Here is a 13,680-nt window from a genome sequence, read left to right as displayed (position 1 = left end):
TGGTTCTTCCCACCGTTCCTCTGCATCCAACCAGTCCACGACGGGGGCCACATTGGAGGCCCCCCTTGTCGTGTGCAACGTGTACGTTTTGTGCTCCAACCCGCCAACAGTTCTTCCCACCTTCCCTCTCCATTCTCCTTACCACAGTCTGGATTCCCATGCATCCGCGTTCCTGTTAGTTCCATGCCAAGGTGGTCCACGCACCAACACTCCCCACTGCTTGGGTCGCACTGCATCTTCCGATAGTAGCCATCCTCATCGCAGCTGGGGATGAAGATCCCTGGGAAAGCAAAATCAGCAACAGGGCGTCAGTAGAGTTGGGATACAATGGTTGCCACAGCAGGACTTCATTGCTGGGAAATGATTTTTAGGATTGCTGTGTTTTGAAGAACAAAAAAGAGGGACACATTTGCCGACTTCTGCTTTTAACTATGGATCGCCATGGCGAAAAGGAGGAGTTGTCCTGGAAAAAGAGGACATATGGCAACCCTAGCAGCCCACAGCATCTTGTACAACTGGGAATTTAAAGGAAGATCATACACTTTGAATAAGAAAGCAGCTTAGACTGTAAGGAATAACTGGCCAGAGTACGGACTTTATATTTAATTGTGCTTAGAACCACCTTAAAAAATTAGCTTCTTCAATACACAGTTAAACAAAAAATGATCTGACCTCAGAGGTGCTTTCACGCATAAACATATGCAGTGGAAAACGACAAGGGAAAAGCTTCACACATCGATTATTTCCCTGACAAGAATTATGGTGTGCAAAAACCACTGACAAAAATCATAATGTGTAATAAGTGGATTGCCATATATGCACCAGGGCAATGCACCGCTACAAATACCCCTGGCCTGGCCTGCGACAATGAGCTGTTGCACGATTATTGCTGAAATCTGCCCAGATTGGGGATTTGCTCGCACAAATGGCTCCAGCCATAAGGCTGCTTTGAGCATGTCCACCCACATGTATGAGCTGGACCAGGCATCCCCAAACTCGGCCCTCCAGCTGTTTTGGGACTACAACTCCCATCATCCCTAGCTAACAAGACCAGTGGTCAGGGATGATGGGAATTGTAGTCCCAAAACAGCCAGAGGGCCGAGTTTGGGGATGCCTGAGCTGGACCTTAGGGAGGAGCCGTTAGATCTGCCTAAATCTTCATTTCCATGACACCATCATCTAAAACAGGTGTGGATCCTCTGGCCCTCAGCTGTGGGGCAAGCAGAGATGGGGCTTGGGTGAAAGAAACCAGCACTGCCTGGTTAAGTGCCTTCTAAGCATCGACTATCAGCACCGAGACATCCACAAGATCCCTTTCCCCTTCCCTCACCCATCCCCAAATACCTCCCCATTTCCACAACTCACCAGGTTTCTTTTTGGCTGCTTCCTGGATCTGTATCCTCTCCAGCTCCACAAGACAAGGAGGCTCTGAAACATCCAAAGCAAAACATACGTCCATTCCAGGATTGCCAAAAACCAGCTCAAAACAATCTCAGCGGAGCCGTGTCAATAAATGAGCCATTCTCCCCCAGTAATCTCTGATACGAGGGCCTACCTTGCAGGACTGCTGGAAGAATAATTAACATAAAATATGGAAAACACTCTAAGCCCTTATGAAAAACCACTTACATAAATACCAGGTGTTTCATTTACTAACAGCACTGGTCTACCTTGCAGGTCTGTTGCAAGGATTACTGAAGTATATATGCAAAGGGCTCTGAGTTCATAAGAAAAAGCACTACGTAAACGCTAAGCAAATATTCTCCCTCCTAAAAACTTTTGGCAGCTCCTGGGGAAAAGCATGCTGCTAGAGACTATCAAGGTGGGGTGATGTTTTGGGGCTTCCGTTGGGGTCCAGAATTAATCTTGAAGGTGCCTTATTTACAGGGATGTTTCTGTGTTTTATTAGTAGACCTTACTAATGTTCAATTTTATGGTATATTTATTACTGAGATGCTGAGATGTTTTGGTTAACTTATTGTTAAATTCTGTTGCCACTTAGCAAGTTTTGCCACCACGAGCAAAATTTACGACGGAAAGGTGGCGTGCAAATAAAGGACGATGATCTTTAATCTAAGTGGGGCTGTAACAAGTGCCTCTTTAAACAGCTTGAACTTAGTACTAAAAGTAAAGGGTAAAGGGACCCCTGACCATTAGGTCCAGTCGTGACTGACTCTGGGGTTGCGGCGCTCATCTTGCTTTACTGGCCGAGGGAGCCAGTGTACAGCTTCCGGGTCATGTGGCCAGCATGACTATGCCGCTTCTGGCGAACCAAAGCAGCGCACAGAAACGCCATTTACCTTCCCGCCGGAGCGGTACCTATTTATCTACGTGCACTTTGACGTGCTTTCGAACTGCTAGGTTGGCAGGAGCAGGGACTGAGCAACGGGAGCTCACCCCGTCGCGGGGATTCAAACCGCTGACCTTCTGATTGGCAAGTCCTAGGCTCTGTGGTTTAACCCACAGTCCCTGAACTTAGTATTATGCTATGGTAAAACACATCAGCCAAGAAGAGGCCTTTAGCTCAGTGCCATCAGTGAAAGATAGGGAGAAGCCCATTTGTCAGCGTGTGTGTGTATCTCTTTCAGCATCACTTACAACAGTTGGCACTATATAAAGAATGGCGGGATATGACTGACTGGAAGGAGTCAACACAAAAGACTCTTAGGAGAAACCTTGCAGCAACGCACTTTCTCGCCAGAAGCAGAAGCACCACTCTGCGGTGGAGACGCGGCCGTCCTTGTAGGTGTCGCAGGAGTTGAAGAAAGGCCGGATGCAGATCTCGTACTTGTCCAGGTTGATGGCTGCCAGCTCCGTCTGGTCCAGGAAAAGGTCGCCGTTGGTGTCCAGCTTGGAAAACATCCAGCCAATCGAGTCTTTGCAACTGGCCACAAGGCTCTTGTCCAGCACTGCAAGCAGAAGGGGTTTGAAAAAACAACAACAGCAGAGAGTGAGAAAGAAGAGTAAGGGGGAGCGAAGGTGCCTCTGCGCATATAGTTCTAACGAGGGCCGCTTGCACCCGCAAGTGCGGGATTTGGGTGCAGAATTCATCATCCTGAGGACCTCAGCTTCCATTGTTCCCTCTAAGAGTGAACTCAGGTGGTTTGGAGCCGAAATGGGGTTTCTGAGAGACGAGATGGGAGAAGCAGTGTGTGAAGGTGAACCTCAAGGTAAGAAGTATAAAACTTAAAAAATACACCCCTAGGAGGCAAAACCACCCCAAAGACAACCCAATGGAGACTGAGCATGCTCAGCAGCTGTGGAATGTTGAGTGTCAGCTGGTAAACAAAAAAACCCAAAGGTTGTGTCTCTGTGTGCAACGGAGTATCCTAAGGATAACACGTCTGTCTGCAACTCTGAACAGGAGCACTTGCACTGAGAGGTAGATCACCTGCAGTGATTTGTTGCAGGTTCTACTCGTTATTTTAAAGAAACCAAGCAAGCTGCTAGACCTTATGACTACAAAGACAGTGGTGATTAAAAACGTGTAGGCGATGCTTAGGAGCTACACAAACGAGAAGCCGAGCAGAACACCCTGTGGCTGAGAGGCAGGTGCTCCTGGAGTGCCTTGCCACTCCTCAGAGAAGCTGCATGCATTATGCAAACACGCTCAATCTGCATAATTTATACCGCTCACAGAGTTCCGTCTTCCTAGTTGCAGAATTTTTACTTATTTAAAAGCTCGTGCGTCGACACAAGCCTGTGCATACGCAGGGCCTCTCCTGGAAAGGCTGCCTGTCAATGCTGCTGCACACCAGGATTCAAACCGCAGGCCTGAAATTCTGCACCGGAACCCCAAAATACCGCCATCGCAGTTCTGCATGGCAAATACATGTTAAGCATGTATGGAGCAGAGGTGAACAACTGCAGGCCCACTGGCAAAATCTGGTCCTCTACAAGGTACCAGCTGCTACCCCTCTCCTTCCTGAAGCCAAGCTAGAGGCAGAAGATGCAAGGAGGACGTGACACGCAGGGCAGAAGACGACAGTGGCAGCCCGCCTGAAAGGGTCATGGCTGTGGCGTCGGCCTGCCACGCTCGGCTCGCTTCTCAAAGTGGCCCTCTAGGAAAAGCAGCTGCTGTTGAAGGAGACGGGAGCCTTGCCATTTCCCCACACGGCCTGCTTCACTTCCTATCTCCTACGTAGTTTGTGATGCTGCTGCCAGGCTGGTTCCAGATGGACTTCCTCGCCGCTGGAGGTGAGCCACGGCGGCTCACTGCTCTGCTTACGAAAGCCGAGGGACGAGAGCGGCAGAGCCAACGGTGGCACAAGGGCATCGCCCTCCCAACGCGGCAAGACTTCCTCCAATGCATCAGGCCCGCCTGTGGGAGAAGCATGCGGCTTGGCGCTTTCTGTTCACTGACATTTAAACTAATGATCTTCCTCCTGACCGGTCGCACTTCACGTTCTGCGTGTGCTCTGGGACCAATCTGCCAACTCTGCTCAGGGGCTGGGGACTTGTTTGAAACAAACAAGTGCGCAAAAACCTTTACCTTGCTGTGCTCACACAGCAACTGGCAGAGTGTGGGTGGCCCACACAGAAAGCTCTGCTCTGTGGAAGCAGCCAGGAGATGAGCAGGGCTTGCTTGGTTTAATGTACAAAATGTGCATTTGCTGATGACAAACCAGTCCAACTTTCTGTGCTAAGCACATTTCTCCTTTTATCACACTAACTACAAAAGGAATAATAATAATAATAAGTAGAGAATTCCACAGACTCCAGCTTGTCGTTAGAGCGTTAATTTCTCAGATCAGCTCTGAGAACAAAGTATTGTGTTTCAGCTAATGAAAATATGGCAAACTGGCACATGTATTTAACGCACCGAATCTGATTGGATGAACATGATGGTGACTCAAGAACTGTTTAGTGCAGAGATGGGGAAGCTGTGGCCCTACAGAGTTTATTGGACTACATTGCCCATCATTCCCAGCCAGCTTGGTCGGCAGCTGGGGTCGATGACGGGATTCGTAGTCCAGAAGCATCTGGAGAGCTGCAGATTCCCCGTTCCTGATCTCATGGTATATAAACTAATAGAGTCACACATAAAGACCAGTTTAGTGCCGAAATACGACAAGCTGCTGGCACCCAACAAGTAACTGCTCAGCCAAAGCAAAAACAATTTAGTTTCACAAGGGGAAATAAGAGCTGACACAACAGGGAGAATAAAGATTGACGGAACCAGGCACATCTGCTGCGCCAGCTCTGGTGAAATAAATGAGCCTGTGGCTCTCGCAAAGTCCTATTCATTGCAACAAGGCTGTCTCTCTCTAATGGGAGTTGTTGAAGGGCTGATTGTGGTCACCTTCCCTCATTCAGTGCAGAACACAGAGCTTTCTCACATCGATCCTGAAAACATGGCGGAATTTTCCCACCGGTGTCTCTGCACTGCTGACGTTACAGCTGAATATGTTCCTGAGTCTTTCACACCTGAATGAAACAACGTTCTTCTTGGTATAACTTAGAGGAAATAGAGGGGTTAAGCCAAGGGGGGGGGTGACCAGTGGCCCTCCAGATGTTGTTGGATTACAACTCCCTTCCATCCTTGTCCATTGACTATACTGGCTCTGGATGATGGGAGAGTAACCCCTGGGTTAAGCCAAAGTATGCATTCAGAAATATCCTATTGCGCATAAGTATCCCCAGGACTGTACCCCTTCGTAGACTGTGAATCACACGTTTCAGCATTATCCCCTATCAAAAGCTCCCTGTGTGTGGAAAACCAGCCTGCCAGGAAGAAATATATAGAAGAAATATGGGCGGTATTCAACAAAACTGTTGCATTAACACAACTGGGTCCCCGGCCGCTGTCCTCAAATCTACTCCAGAGTTGGAGGAAACCCCAGAAGAGATTTAGGGAGGAAGCAGAGGAGGAGAACATTTCCTTGTGCAAGCAGAAATCCTCATCCTGACTTAAGGTTCGCCTTAATGCTACTACCTTGAACGCAACCCTTTCTCCCCAACGTGCAGGCTTTCCAAGGACAGAAAAGTGTTTGTTTTTTAAACCTATTCAATCATGCAGCCAACCATCCACCTGCAGCTCAAAGACGTTCAGTCTAAGGGAATCACTGGACACAGATAGCAGTCCAGTAACTGCAGAGAGAATCTCTTCGGAGATTGCATGGCTCCGCCCCTGTCTTTCCATGACTGTTTGTGTACTTGTATGCATATGACAACGGCTGCAGTTTCTGCATACCATTCACTGGATTGGCCCCTGCGCTCCCGGAGCTGTTCTGCTTGGCATTCTCATGCAGGAGCTGGAACCAGTCACGGAGCCGATCCCCCAAGTCTGCCAAGTCTTGCCCAGTACAGGTTTCTGTAAATCAAATGCAGAATTATTAACTGAGCACCCCGAGCTGGGAAGAATATGAAAGACACCCAAACTCTATTTTATTCATTGTGCAAGAGTCTCTTTTACGTAGCAAAACATTCCGCCTCCATGGAGTAAAGTCAGTGTGTTAATGTGTGTAATACAGAAAGGACTGCTTACTGAGGAGTTGGGGAAGGGGATGACTTTTGACATTTATTAGCTTGGAAATCCCTGCCTTAAACAAAAGTCTGAGCTGTCCAAATGGTGGATAAACTCCAGGATTTGACAAGAGCACCACTCACTTGCCTAACCAGAGTGTGTTACACATCTTGGACTTGTCTAGAATTTGGCCTTCTGTACTTTTATGGGGATGTAAAGCAGCAGACAGAAGCCTGCCATTTTAAGGGTTTAGGTACAGAATAGCATACAACTCAGAAACAACCTTTATACCAACATACTGAATAAAAGTTAATTAATTTGCTAGGTTTTGCTCAGGTAACAGTGCTATATTCGCTAAGTAACATTAAGCATTCTATTTATCCATTCATTTATTTATATTTATTTCATGCATGCCTCATAGCAGATACTTACCTCTTTATCCTGGCCTTTGATGCCTATGGTACGTTTTTAGGACCCACCTTATATTTTTGATTGTAAATTGGTTCATCTGGTTTTAATACTGTCTAAACCTGCCTTGGGTCCTTATGGTGAGGGGCAAGGAAGAAATCTAAGCAACAACAAAATGGACCTATTTCCTTCCTTCCTCCATTTTGCAAACGACGGTGTAGCGTGAACTGGATTTCCCATTTCCATGCGAACTGGCTCTTGGCAGATGTGCTGAAATGATTTCTGAATCTTTATTGCGTGGACCAGAACTGCAGTCATGGGGGAACCTGATTTTTGGTGCTTTAAGCTTTCCCACAGCTCTTAGGTCAGCACCATATTGACCCAAGTCTAGGAGACCCTAGATGTGTGTGTGGGACCTGGGCAATATGTACTCTTTATGGAAGGCCTTCCCCAGCAGTGGGCTCTGATGGGCTTACCTGGCATTAGTGTGCAGCTGAGACTGTGCTCTGAACGCTGCCCTAGAACAATGCTGCACTGTGGGGAAGGGAGCATTTTAATAATATAATAATAACAAATTTTTATTTATATCCCGCCCTCCCCAGCTGGAGCTGGGCTCAGAGCAGCTAACAGCATTAAAAGTAACACAACATTCTAAAATCAATATTCTAAAATCAATTCAAAATCAAATGGCAACCACTGGGCCAGAGTTCTACGAGGATCACCAAAGGAGGGGGTCAGACTGTGCCTTGGCCAAAGGCCTGGTGGAACAGCTCTGTCTTGCAGGCCCTGCGGAAAGATGTCAAGTCCCGCAGGGCCCTAGTCTCTTGTGACAGAGCGTTCCACCAGATCAGGGCCACAGCCGAAAACGCCCTGACTCTGGTTGAGGCCAGCCTAACCTCTCTGTGGCCTGGGACCTCCAAAATGTTTTTGTTTGAAGACCATAAAGTCCTCCATGGGACATACCAGGAGAGGCGGTCCCGTAGGTACCGTATTTTTCGCCCTATAGGACGCACCGTCCCATAAGGCGCACCTAGTTTTTTGGGGGGGAAATAAAGGGGAAAAAATTATTTCCCCCCCAGGCGCGGGGCTGGGGCGGGGGAGGCCCGAGCTTCCCCCGACCCCAGCCCCCAAACAGGCAGCTCTCTGCAAGCCGTGGGAGCCCAGCGCTGGCTCCCGCTGCTTGCGGAGAGGTCCGCGAAGCCTGGACGCGCTGATCTCAGCGCGCACAGGGTTCAGCATGCAGGCAACTCTCCGCAAGCAGCGGGAGCGCTCCCGCTGCTTGCGGAGAGGTCCGCGAAGCCTGGAGAGCAAGAGGGGTCGGTGCGCACAGACCCCTCTCGCTCTCCAGGCTTCAGCGAAAGCCTGCATTCGCCCCATAGGACGCACACACATTTCCCCTTCATTTTTGGAGGGGAAAAAGTGCGTCCTATAGGGCGAAAAATACGGTATTTCCCGTAGGAAATTCAAACAGCGAGTAGACCCAGTTTAGAGAACTAGCTCTTTTTTGTTTGTTTTTTAATGGTGGGTCCATGGCAAGCAGCAGCAGTGCCCGCTGCCACAACGCTGGAGCCCTGAAACTGCCCAAGGTTGCCTGGTAGTAATGCCAGCCCTGGGGTCACCTTCCCAGAACAAAATGATGACAATGCACACGAAACCGCAGTGTGAGATGTGTTACCGGGGGAGGGAGCTTGCCTGCATCTGGATCATGGTCTCATGTAGTTTTCCTGGCAGACGAATGCATATGGCATGATCAAGGGAGATTGGGGCCCCTTGGAATATGATTTAATGCCAGACTCTTAGGCATGCTTTCTGTTGTTCACACAAAAAGCAGCAGAGAGAAAAAGGAAGGAGAGGATGCCATCATCAGACTATTCGCTAAAATGTTCCCCCTGACCTTGTTTGGTGTCTGTGGCTGAGGTCGGGCTATGCTCACTCGCGCATGGGCACTGTCCCTCGCACTTAACCGTCAGCTGTTTGCTGGTCAGGCAGGCTTGCTGCTCCAGTTTGCACTGCAAGACAGAATGGAGAGTAGACAGTCAGAGAAGTCAGCACTTGCCAATCAAATGGGGGGCGGGATACCCGGGCTCCGGGACTCTGCTGGTCTAGGAGAGCCTGCCATGAACCTCCTCAACCTCATCTCACCGGCTCCTTTGCTGCCACCTGACGCTCCCCTCCTCATTTGGTAATCCCTGTCTAGTCTGTCCAACATAGACCACACACCCTTACAGAGTGGACAATGCCTCCCTTTCCTCTATCTTTGGGCAGCAGGAGCAAGAGCAGAAGGGGAGATGGGCGGCAGGACCACTTCATCACCTCGGACAACAGGCCAGACTCCTCCTCTCCTTAAGTTGTTTTCATCCCAGCTGGTCCTGCAAAGACCTGGTGCCTGAGTTTGCTTATCTTCCCTCCATCCCTTTTCCCCCTTTTGTATCATCTCTTTTAGATTATAAACCCGAGGGCAGCAACTGTCTTGCTTTTTAAATGATTGTTAAGTTGCTTTTCGGCTTCTGGAGCAGGGTCCAAATACTACAAACAAACGGATACTCTTAAGTTTTGCACTAAGATGACGATTCAACTACTGCTTAATGCAATGGCTGAATACTCATGCACAAGTTCGTAACGGTTACTCCCCACCCCCTCTGCCCAATTCCAAATTCCATGAATAATACTCCTCCTTGATGGGAAGCAACTCCATTAATCAGCTCCAGTGTAAACACATTAATCACAGGGATTAGCGGCTGCGTATATCAATATGCTGACATTCAATATAATAAATCGGAGGATGTGACCATTTCCCTTTTGTCCGCGATAGAAGGCACAGCGGGTCTTGGAAAGTATTCCTATGGCAATATAATGAACTCTGCCTCTGGAGCCATGCCCAGCGGGAGCAATGGTGCTCAGCTGATGTAGTCCAACTTAGGAAAGGGTTCTGTTACTAGCCAAGGCTACATGCCTGCCGTGATTTCCATGGGGGGAGGGAAAGGGGCATCACAAAACGAGGCTTTCTGAGAATTTCTGCTTTTATGACGGGGAAGATATATACACAAGTATGTGTGCAAAGGAAGGGAAGGAATCGGGGAATACATTAGGCTTTTGGTAGCTGGGGTGGGGCTTCAGTGCATGAGGCAGTTTCTCATGCTCTTAATGACTAGCACAAAAGAAATGTTGCAGAATTCTGCATTTATTATTGATCACTATTTTTTATTATTAGAGACATCTTGCAAATGGGATTATTTTTCACCCGCTTACACAGGTCACAGAATTTGGCTTGACGTGGGATTTTGATTGCAAAGGCACGGACGGGGTTTTTAGTTATAGTGCACCCAATTCTGCTTATAAGGTAAAGGGACCCCTGACCATTAGGTCTAGTTGTGACAGACTCTGGGGTTGCGGTGCTCATCTCGCTTTATTTGCCGAGGGAGCCGGCGTATAGCTTCCAGGTCATGTGGCCAGCATGACTAAGCCACTTCTGGCGAAACAGAGCAGCGCACGGAAACGCTGTTTACCTTCCTGCCAGAGTGGTACCTATTTATCTACTTGCACTTTGTGCTTTCGAACTGCTAGGTTGGCAGGAGCAGGGACCGAACAACGGGAGCTCACCCCGTCGCGGGGATTCGAACAACTGACCTTCTGATCGGCAAGTCCTAGGCTCTGTGGTTTAACCCACAGCGCCACCATATCTCATGCCAAAACACAGGAGGGCTCTGCATAGGGATGGGGAATCAAACTTTCCCCCCATGCTCTGTGAATGTTAGGGCTCCATGGCTAGATCCTGCCTCCTTCCCATGATGATCCTTGCTCTTTATTCTGAGTACATTTAGGAGCTCTAAGTTCCAACAACGAGAATCTCTCTCCCGCTGACCCCTTTGAAATCCAAGGACAGATTGCAACAGAAGGGTTTTGCAGCAGGCCAGCCTTCTGATCCTGTTACTTTTTTTTATTTAACTCTTCAGGCAACGAGGAACCAAAAGCAAATAACAATGAATCTTCTTAGTGCTAATCTCCCCCGAATGAAATTTCCTGCTGTGTCCTGGTTTCGAACTAATCAGGCTAAGGCTTCTCAACATTCTTTGGTGCATAATAGGCTACAAACTGGCTGCCTGTTTCCTGCAAACTATAGAAAAATATTTCCCCCAGCCATTGACTTGACCTGCTGTGATTTCATGGGCCATTCACAAACATCTTAATAACTGATGGGATGGGAGAAAGAGTAACAATTTTTTTTTTTTAAAAAAGGGAAGGACCCCAGTATATTTGGCTGTGACAAAACACCACACACAGAGCATATGGAAATGGAGGATTTAGTTGGTGGGAAGATGAAGGGGTAGATTCACAAAACCCAAAACAAATTTGAGCAAGATGGCCAATGGAGCTGGTTACTTAGAGGGATGGTGCAGTCTCCCTCACTGGCACAAGCGATGGACAAATCTCCAATTTATTCCAGTTTCTCATTTCTCCAAACTTAAATTCGGTTCTCCATATTTCCACATGGTTGTGGGTTTTTTTAAAAAAAGTTCCCATGAAAATTCACCAGTGTTTTTGTGTAAATTTATCCTAATCTACACGTTTGTATGCAATTTCCCCTAATGAAAAAGTGTACGCAAAACAATTTCTCCTAATACAATAAACTGTTGCATGTAATTTTTCACTCATATATGCATTTTTATGCACACTTTACACCAGTATGTGCATTTTTGTACACATTAGCTCTCAGGAGAGCTGCACTACAAAATTCCGAAAAGTGTGACTTTTGAAGACTGTGTTTTGGTTCTGGTATTGTGTTGGAAAGCATGAAGTAGGTACGTTCATCTTTACACGCAAACTCAATTGAATTTCTCCTCCCATGCCCTACTCACTGGAGGCTTTTAAACAGGCTGGACCTGCATCAAACTACATGTCCAACAAGACCACCTCCAAATTTATGGTTCCAAGTGGTCGGTTCAAAGCATGTTACAGCTATTTACATAGCGGCAAAGCCGTAATTCCAGTGCTCCACCTCACTGCCAGATCAGTGCTCGGGATGCGAGGAAACAAGCAGGAAAGAATCATAATCCTCACTTCCTGTCACAAATTGCCCTGGCCACCATACGGAGCAATCCAAAAATGGCTGTAAAAGATCTCTGAATTGCATGCTTCAGGAGCTGTATAAAAACCAGCCTCAGCTTTTAGCAAAGGAACCATGCTTCGGTTTCTGAATCAGTTTACCCCAGGCTGGGAGGCGATTCTTCACAAGACTCGCTTCTCTATTTTGAGAGAGTTAAATGCAGTTGTATGTGCTAAAGGCAAGAGCTTAGTTGGAACAGACTCCCCCATTCCAACAGCCAGAAGGCAGAAAAAGTAGGTCAGCACAGCATAACAAGGGCTACCCAAACGAGCTTTGGCTCAGTGAGTCACACCAATCCTGCACAGCTTCACTGTACTGCATGTAACGCAAAGGCATATTGCACTCACTTCCAATACTGTAAATATACCACTGCACTGTTACCCAGGGACTCACTTTGTCTAGAAGGAAAGTCAAATGACCTCAAACCCTTGGCGATACTTATATTGCCGCTGTCCGTCTTTTTAAGGGACCTGGTTTACATTTCATGGAATCAAAAAGTTGGAAGGTGTCTCGAAAGGTCAATGACTTCAGCACCCCTACAGCAACCTTAACAGAGGGCCAGCCAGCCTCTGCTTAAACAGCTCCAGCAGAGGAGAACCTAACAACCTCCCAAAGAGGTCAAAGAGCTCTTACTGTTAGGAAGTTTCTCCTAATATTAAGCTGAAATCTGCTTCGTTGCCATTTCTACCTGTTGGTTCCAGTCATGATTCCGTGGGCCAAAACCATTCACAATGTCCTAATTGTATGCATTTTGTTTCCAGAATGTGATGTTTTGATACCAACATCTTGGTAACAGACATTCTCCCTTTTCTAACCAACACCAGGGAAAGCCAATAGTATTTCCTTCTCCAGAAATGAAGGTGCCCTTAAAAAAGAAAAGAAAAAAGGATTCCTTGATCTTGCTGCCAAAACTCATCTTGATTTCTGGTCTGGTCAATGGGCCCAGCAGGTTTTCATATCGTTTCAAAAACCTGTTTGATTACAGGTGACAATGAGGATAAAATAAATTTGTGGAAGGGGCATAGCTCAATGGTAGCGTATCTGCCTTGCATATAAAGGTAAAGGGACCCCTGACCATTAGGTCCAGTCGTGGCCGACTCTGGGGGTGCGGTGCTCATCTTGCTTTACTGGCCGAGGGAGCCGGCGTACAGTTTCCGGGTCATGTGGCCAGCATGACTAAGCAGCTTCTGGCGAACCAGAGAAGCGCACAGAAATGCTGTTTACCTTCCTGCTGGAGCGGTACCTATTTATCTACTTGCACTTGACGTGCTTTCGAACTGCTAGGTGGGCAGGAGCAGGGACCGAGCAACGGGAGCTCACCCCGTCGTGGGGATTTGAACCGCCAACCTTCTGATTGGCAAGCCCTAGGCTCTGTGCTTTAACCCACAGCGCCACCTGTGTCCCGTGCCTTCCATATAGAAGGTCCCAATTTCACTCCCCGGCGTCTCCAGGCAGGACTGATAAGGACTCCTGCCTGGAGAGTTGCTGCCAGTCAGTGCAGGCAATACTGAGCTGAATGGACAATTCGTCTGACTTCGTATAAGGCAGTTTCCTTTCTTACTGTGGGTCTGATTTGACTAACCAGTCTAATAATAATAATAATAATAATAATAATAATAATAATAATAATAAATTATTTATACCCCGCCCATCTGGCTGGGTTTCCCCAGCCACTCTGGGCAGCTCCCAACAGAGTATTAAA

General features: G+C 47.7%; 1 protein-coding gene across 1 annotated transcript in view; it reads right to left on the bottom strand.

Annotated features, from left to right (window-relative positions):
- Positions 1-13,680, bottom strand: part of SPOCK2 (SPARC (osteonectin), cwcv and kazal like domains proteoglycan 2) — a 70,836-nt gene that overhangs the window by 7,453 nt on the left and 49,703 nt on the right. Inside the window, exons 5-9 of the mRNA XM_083614283.1 lie at positions 8,769-8,883; positions 6,194-6,313; positions 2,691-2,909; positions 1,366-1,428; positions 143-280 (exon numbers count right to left, since the gene is read on the bottom strand). Coding sequence (XP_083470409.1) covers positions 143-280; positions 1,366-1,428; positions 2,691-2,909; positions 6,194-6,313; positions 8,769-8,883 — 655 coding nt within the window. The remainder of the gene's footprint in view (positions 1-142; positions 281-1,365; positions 1,429-2,690; positions 2,910-6,193; positions 6,314-8,768; positions 8,884-13,680) is intronic.

Source organism: Podarcis filfolensis (assembly GCF_964270895.1).
Source record: "Podarcis filfolensis genome assembly, chromosome: 5".
In the NCBI taxonomy this organism is placed as follows: domain Eukaryota; kingdom Metazoa; phylum Chordata; class Lepidosauria; order Squamata; family Lacertidae; genus Podarcis; species Podarcis filfolensis.
The sequence above is the reverse complement of the archived record's forward strand: the minus strand, read 5'-3'. Positions and strand labels throughout refer to the sequence as shown.